The 8,449-nt window shown below is 37.9% G+C and overlaps 1 protein-coding gene across 1 annotated transcript in view; it reads right to left on the bottom strand.

Moving 5' to 3' along the window:
* The window catches only part of ryr2a (ryanodine receptor 2a (cardiac)), a 509,073-nt gene that overhangs the window by 142,646 nt on the left and 357,978 nt on the right, over positions 1 to 8,449 (bottom strand). Inside the window, exon 71 of the mRNA XM_037973568.1 lies at positions 7,787 to 7,979. Coding sequence (XP_037829496.1) covers positions 7,787 to 7,979 — 193 coding nt within the window. The remainder of the gene's footprint in view (positions 1 to 7,786; positions 7,980 to 8,449) is intronic.

The raw sequence follows: 8,449 nt of genomic DNA, 5'->3' as shown, positions 1-8,449 counted from the left end.
CTGCTAAACTTTTCTCCTTCTTGCATTTAGCAGCAACTCGAGCACATTGCTGCCCCCTATATGTCAAGAGGACAAATAACACCTTTTCTGTTCAAATTGCCAACCCGCCACAGTGGCGTGTGTGTTGATCAAATTCACACGCCACTTCAAATATTTACCCGCATTTGGCCGGTGGCGGATGCTAATTTCCACTCCTGGTTAAATGACATATCCTGATAAAAAATACCACCAATATTCTTTACACCAACATTCTTCACATTTTACCTGCAGGCTAAAGCTGCTTCATTTTATAGGGAACAAGAGGCAATAATAGATAGTATTTTATCCCTAATAATTTTATTTATAATATTTTACTACTTAGAGTTAGAGTTATTAGGATACATGACACAACAGACTCTACAGAAAAATGACTTTTCATTACTACAGTACAAAAAAAAACTGGGGTTGTTCTTTTTTCCTGTATTAAAGATGAATAATATGTAATTCTAGCTTTACGAAGGGCTTTCTTGTATTTAAGGAGGCTATCTCTCTAGGTTAAATAAAATTCTTCCAAGTTAGTGGAGCACTATTTTCCCACCCAACTTTCTAGATGTCTGTTTTAAAGTATGCAACTCTGTATTAAACAAAGGAGTCAGCTTTCGCTGACTGATCACTTTCTTCTTCAGAGGAGCAATTTTAAGTAATGTTTGCACTGAAGTTGTAAAATTCTCAACAAGATAATCTAAGTTGCTGCTCTCTGCTGCATTACTCTGCAAATAAAGGAAAATATTAATGGAAGGAATTCTTTAAATCTTGCAATAAGATTATCTGATAAACATCTGCTATAATGAAATTTACTCTCAGTGGCTGTGTAGTCAGTCAATGTAAACTCAAAGAAATGGTCAGACAAAACAGGATTGTGAAGACAAGTGCTTAATTTCTATGCCATATGTCACAAAACAGATGATGAGTATGATGTAGACAATGAGAAGGTTTATGGACATTTTAGATAAAACTAACTGACTCTATTAAATTATTAAAGACTATGTTCAATCTTTTACTTTCAACATCTAAAGGTGTACTAAAATCCCCAACTTTTATGACTTTTTTCAGTATTTATTGACAAAAGAGCCTGGTGGATGATATACACGCCATATACATACTCTAATATTTAGTTGGACCACCTATAGCTTTGATTACGGCACGCATTTGCTGTTGCATTGTTTCAATAAGCTTCTGCAATGTCACAAAATTTATTTCCATCCAGTGTTGCATTAATTTTTCACCAAGATCTTGCATCGATGATGATAGAGTCTGACCGCTGCGCAAAGACTTCTCCAGCACATCCCAAAGATTCTCAATGGGGTTAAGGTCTGGACTCTGTGGTGGCCAATTCATGTGTGAAAATGATGTCTCATGCTCCCTGAACCACTCTTTCACAATTTGAGCCTAATGAATCCTGGCATTGTCATCTTGGAATATGTCCATGCCATCAGAGAAGAAAAAATCCATTGATGGAATAACCTGGTCATTAAGTTTTTTCAGGTAATCAGCTGACCTCATTCTTTGAGCACATACTGTTGCTGAACATAGACCTGACCAACTGCAGCAACCCCAGATCATAGCACTACCCCCACAGGCTTGTACAATAAGCACAAGGCATGATGGGTGCAACACTTCAGATGCCTTTCTTCTTACCCTGATGCACCCATCTGATGCACTCATCAGAACACATGAACTTCTTCCATTGCTCCAGAGTCCAATCTTTATGCTCCCTACCAAATTGAAGCCTTTTTTTCCAGTTGGCCTCACTGATTAGTGGTTTTCTTTAGGCTACGCAGCTGTTCTGTCAAAATCCATTGATTTCCCTTTGCATTGTGCGTGTGGAAATGCTCTTACTTTCACTATTAAACGTAGCCCGGAGTTCTACTGTTGTTTTTCTTTGATTTGATTTCACCAAACGTTTAAGTGATCGCCGATCACGATCATTAAGGATTTTTTTCTGGCCACATTTCTTCCTGGAAGACGATGGGTCCCCACTATCCTTCCGGTTTTTAATAATGCGTTGGACAGTTCTTAGTCCAATTTCAGTAGTTTCTACAATCTCCTTAGATGTTTTCTCTGCTTGATGCATGCCAATGATTTGACCCTTCTCAAACAGACTGATATCTTTTCCAAGACCACAGGATGTGTCATGCGACATGGTTGTTTAGTGACCTCCGATTGGCATAACCAGGTGTCTTTACCACTGAATGAATGACTGTACTCAGCCTTAGCCTTAATCAGCAGTTTCAGTTAAGGTTCATTGTCACCAACTCTGGCCTGTGGAATGCATTTGAGTGGTCACTGGAGTCCCTAGTGCCACATTTCAGACTATAGCGCTTCCAAGTATCAGCATCTGTTTCTTAGCTGGTGTGTCGCTGAGTGAGAAAAATCAGTTTGAAATGTTAATGGATTGATAGTGACCTGGGAGCTTAGCCTCAGCACCAGGCTTACTCCAAACTGTCAACCAGTTAGTCTGGGGTCCTGGCTGCTTGGGATCTGCTGAAGGACTGCTAACAGTTGTTCAACCTGTGCTGTACCTCTGATGATATCATTCCTAATCCTATCTGTCCTTGTCACTCCCAAGGAGAACCTCAACATCTTGAGCTCTGCCATTTCCAGTTCTGTCTCCTGTCTTTTTGTCAGTGCTGCTGTCTCCAAACCATACAACATAGCTGGTCTCACCACTGTCTTGTAAAAAATTCCTTTGACCTTTGCTGCCACCCTTTTGTCACAAATCACTCCTGAAACTTTTCTCGAGCCACTCCATCCTGCCTGGATTCTCTTCTTCACCTCTTTACGACACTCTCTGTTTTTTTTTGAACAGTTGACCCTAAGTACTTGAAGTCCTGCACCTTTGTGACCTCGGCTCCTTGTAGCCTCGCTGTTCCACCTGCCTCTCTCTTTTTCATACACATGTACTCTGTCTTGCTACGGCTGACTTTCATCCCTCGTCTTTAAAGTGTATATCTTCACATCTCCAAGTTCTCTTTCACCTGTTCCCTGTTCTCACCACAGATCACAATGTCATCTGCAAACATTATAGTCCACAGGGATTCCTGCCTAACCTCATCTGTTAGTCTGTCCATCACCAGAGCAAAGACTAAGGGGGTCAGAGCCGATCCTTGATGTCATCCCACCTCTACATTGACGCTCTCTCTCTCACTCCTACAGTGTACCTCACCACTGTCCTCATACATGTCCTGTACCAGTTGAACATACTTCTTTATCACTCCAGATTTCCTCATACAACACCACAGCTCCTCTTTCAGCACCATGTTGTATGCTTTTTTCTAAATCCACAAAAACACAATGAAGCTACTTCTGACCCATCCTGTACCTCATCATCAGCATCCTCAAAGCAAAGATGGCATCTGTGGTGCACTTTCTTAGCATAAAACCATACTGCTTCCACAAGTCTCTCCCAGATCTTCATTGTGGGATTCATCAACTTACATAACTATAAACAAAAATATTTGTGATTTTTTAAATGTTTTTTCACATTTTTTTGTCATTAAATGATGAAGAAAACACAACAAAAATCTGTAATTTATATATCAGAAAAGAGTGTTGAAATGTCTAAATTTTTCTATAGAAAATGTTCAATTTTATTCACACAAGTCTGAACAAAACTATTGGTAACACTTTATAATAACTACACCTTATTTAGCCTTATATAATAATAAATAAATAAATGAATAACCTTGAAAACATCAATAATTAAAGACGATTCATACTTTATATGATATGAATTAACACATTAAGTCTTTTTGTGAACCCTTCTAAAGTGAAGACTATTTTTGCTTTATTAAGTATTTGTTAATGTAGACAAAACACAAGTTCCCTTTCACCTGTGGAAATCAGACCAAAATCAACACAATCATGTTCCAATACTTACAACAATCAATGGGACAGTAGACTGTGTTTTTGTTGTGTTTTTGCAGCTGTTGCCTGTGTGATGAGAAAATTGTGTGCTAAATATGCTTAAGACCAGTCAACAAGTTCTGAGGACTTGCACAACAACAAATCCATACAAAGTTTTTTCTAAAAGAAAAAAATCCACGATTAAGTCCCACTTTTAATTTCCTGCTTGTTGCACCATCCGCAGTGTCTTCCTGTGTTTCCAGCTCCTCAGTGGCACCGGATTTGTTGTCGCTACCACGGGTCCACAGACGTTATCAATTGGCCTTCTGAATATATAGCAAACAATTTTTTCCTCACAAAAAACACAACAACAAAGTCTATTGTCCCATCGACTGCTGATGATGTAACGAAAGTGGGACTAGATTGTGTCTTTTTATTTAGAACAAGAAGAAGATGAGGGTGAAAACTTTTTTATGGACAACAATGTCTTTGCAATTAAAGAGGATCCAGAGGCAGAACTACTACTTAAAGTTTATAAGGCTTCTGAAGAACTGCTTCCTTTTTAATTAAGGTAATGGAACATGATTGTGTTGAATACAGTCAGTGTTTAGCATTGTAGAGATTTATAATTACACTGAAACCTTTCTTTTGTTTACAAATATTTTGCTGTATTTGAAGTACACAACTTAAAAAGTTTTGAGAGTTGAAAATGTCAATACATACACGTTTTGTATTCCACATCTCCTGGCTTGATTTTGACAGATTTTGGTCTGATTTCCACAGGTGAAAAGGAAGTTGTGTGTTTTGTCTATATTAACAAATACTTAATAAAGCATAACTACTACATAACTATAACTTTAGAAGGGTTAACAAAAAAACTTAACTAACTACTAGCAACTGTCCTCATTATTAATGCACTGCAGCACAAGTATATAGTCAGTTTAAACATTCTCTAATCATTAATACATGTCTAACACATGGTAAGAAAGTACATTTATATGACCATTTACATTCATATATACCATTTACATTCATACACAGTATATAACCTAATTCACGAGTTAATAAGCATGAATTAACATTGAGTATGTTGGTTTTTGAAGTAATTAACCCTTATGAGTAAAACATTATTAACTATGTTAATAAATGTGTTAATTTATGGCATATTAAGTATGAATCATCCTTAATTAATGATATTTTCAAGGTTAATTAATCATTTGCATTACCTTGCAAGGCATTGTACTGCCTCATGCAATGCATGCAGACACCCATTACTCTTCACCAAATAAAAGGTCTCTTTATTATTTATTTCTTCTTCCGTCACCGTTAATGCGTCCCGAACGGGGCAAAGAACCCCCACAAATATTATATCAAAACGACTGGCTTGGTCTCAGGCTATTACTTTTATTGGCGTTTCGTGTTACTATGGCAACGTAATCACCAAAAAAATTTCGTGAAATTTTGGCAGTTATACTCTAAACCAACAAACGAGGTCACATGACCTAGAGTGAGGAGCCGTCTGAGCACAACACATTTCTTAGCAAACAAACTATTCCTACGCCCACCTCTTTTATGATGCATGAACAAATTATATATCAAAATGTAGGCATTTTTGTCTTCTTTCAGGCAATGTGTTTACTTTTCCAGTAGGCATTATAGTTTTCTGTCAAATGGCCCCAGAAGGCAGAGTGGCCCCACCAGATCTCAAAAGATCCTCAGCCCTGGTTAAAGCCAATATCTCACTGTGTTGCAAATGTTGATGACTAGTCTACAAGCAGCATTCGCAAAGGAGTCTCAAAAATGTCTACTAAGACTGTCAAATATTATGGACATACTGGATTCTGACTCTGTTAAACCCTTTGAACAAATTAAAGCCAATTTCAATATTTCTAACAGAGATTTCTATAAATACTTACGGATGTGTCATTTTGTGAGCTCTCTCTGGAAGACAGGAAAATTACGCACAAAACTGTCAGAGTTAGAGAATGTAATTGTCATGACCAAATCTCCTAAAGGACTAATCTCTAAGATATATAGTTTATTGTCTGGCTCTGACTCCTCAGGTTATGATGCTATAAGGCGAGTGCGGGAGCATGACCTGGGGCTGACGTTCAATCCTGCAGATTGGGAGGAGATCTGTAATGTGGTTTCCCCCAACTGCACCTCGGTTTCTATACATGAGCAGAATTTTAAATTTTTCTACCAAACTTATTATAGACCTGTTTGCCTTCGGATGATGTTCCCTGAGGCTTCAGATCTTTGTCATAAATGTAAAATATATAGGGGCACATTTTTTCATTTATTTTGGTCTTGTAATTGTATTCAATTTTTCTGGACAGTGGTTCATCTGATGATACAAGAGATCATTGGTAAACAGTTCTTACTAATCCCCTCTTTCTGTTTTTTTAATCATGCTCCAGACACACTACTTAATGTGGATACTAAACATTTGCTTGTAATCCTCTTATTTCTGGCCAAGAAATGTATACTGCTGAGATGGTCAGCACCACAGGCCCCTACAGTTGATATTTGGATATCACAAATTTCTGCTATTATCTCAGTTGAAAAACTGACTCATGATCTCCATCAGAAGTCAGATAAATTCTGGAGAATCTGGAGCCCATTGAAATCTTTCTTACAGAGATGATTTCAACTGAAGATGAGGACTGCCCTTCCAATCCCCCCCACCCCTCTTTTTTTTCCTCTTTTTTTTACATTCAATGTATTACTCATTTGGCCGTCCGACAGTTCGACTACTTTGAACCATGCCCGGGAATGTTTGCCTGTATTTTGTGTATGTAGGCTGTATGTATGTTTTTTTTTTTATGTGGACACTGTAAAGCTCCTTGTTGATTTAGGATGTTTTTTTTTGTTTGTTTGTTTACTTCTGGTGATGTTGACATAAAGTTATGAAAATCAATATAAAAAGAAAATGTCTACTGACAATCACAGGGGTTTTCAATTTCCTCACATAACCCGCAGAGGCTTTTAGCCTTATTCTTTGAATGCTCATTATGTTTAAAAAATTTGTCACAGACGCCTTAAACCCATCTTGAAATCTTCTGGATTCAGTTTCTGTAAGTTGTAGCGTGCTTGAGCTGTATTTTGACACCTTAATAGGAGCTCTGCTTATGACAGAAAATATCCTAGGCTACAGGCCCAAATTTCCAGGTGGAAATACCACGCTGATGTTAAATAATAATTATTAGAAAATTGGACTAAATCTGCCTATCTTCATTTCTAAAGTGCACTCCAGTTGATTAAATCATAAACATCTGGGTGGTTGCCAAGGTGTGCGCAAAACCAGACAAGCCAGGCACAATATGGGTAGGGTATAAGTTATGAACTAACGTGCACAGCCTTGAGTACAGTTTTACAAGCTGTGCACACAAAAACAGGCATTTTTAAAAATAATTTGCCACTCAAAATTTGGCCACACACTGCAGGTTGCTGGGTTGCAAACACTTTTGTGAGACTGCAACAAAAAGTTGGCATATTTCTTGCAATTTTGAATTGCCAACTAGTGGAAAATGTTACGGAATATAGGGTTCAGTAATAGGTCTTCTTAAGTGTCTTCATTTGGTGTAACAGAATTAGTACATATTTGGGATGTCTGTTCACAGTTTGATGTTAGGTCATGCTGCCCCCTATTGTAAATTATACAACCTAGTAGGAAACCGGCGGCTTTGTTACACTAAGGTTGGTTTTAAAGTGCCTCTTGTACAGTCATAGATTAGACACATTCTAAAATTATCTTATCACATGATTTTCTGCATGATATTTATTTAATGATAAATTGATAAAAATCAGCAAGCAGTGTAATCCTGTTTTCCTTACCATTTCTGTCATGCCATCCACCAGTGAGATACTATTCTTACATGCCATATATGGTGATATTTACCAGCCAATCTTTTCATCCAGGCCCCCTCATCTATTCCCAGGTTGTTGTAGATAATCTTAAGGATGTTTCCCAGCAGAGTGTTCATATGTTCAGAGGTGACAGATGTACAGCAGCTGTCTGCTTTGTTTGGGTTGCTCTCTGGTCCATGTTCCCACCAGTGAGACAAATAACTGCACAACATTGGCAACACTACCTACGGACATAAAATGAAAAAAACAAACCTTTACTCAGCTTCATATTGACAAAAAAACAAAACACACATATAGAAGCATTATATCAACTCTAACAAGGTGAAACCAGAAAAACTTCAAATTGTTGAACAGCACTAAATACAAGAATCAATGCAGGTGTAGATTCTCAGTCATCCAGGCCATGGTAAATTCAAAAAAAGTTAAAGAACAAAAACAACTGGACTTCTATTCTGTAGCTGAAGACGTTTCGCTATTCATCCCAGGAGCTTTCTCAATTCAGAAATAGACATGGTTGCGCCATGGGATCTCCAGTGTCTCTGATTGTGGCTAACCTCTACATGGAGGAAGTGGAGCAGAGAGCCCTGAACTCCTTTGAGGGAGCTACACCAAGCCATTGGTTCAGATATGTGGACGATACCTGGGTCAAAATTCAAGCAAAAGAAGTTGAAGCCTTCACCAGACACATCAACTC

This window comes from Kryptolebias marmoratus, linkage group LG2, assembly GCF_001649575.2.
Source record: "Kryptolebias marmoratus isolate JLee-2015 linkage group LG2, ASM164957v2, whole genome shotgun sequence".
Taxonomy (NCBI): Eukaryota; Metazoa; Chordata; class Actinopteri; order Cyprinodontiformes; family Rivulidae; genus Kryptolebias; species Kryptolebias marmoratus.
Note: the sequence above shows the minus strand (reverse complement) of the source record. Positions and strands in the feature narration are given on the sequence as shown.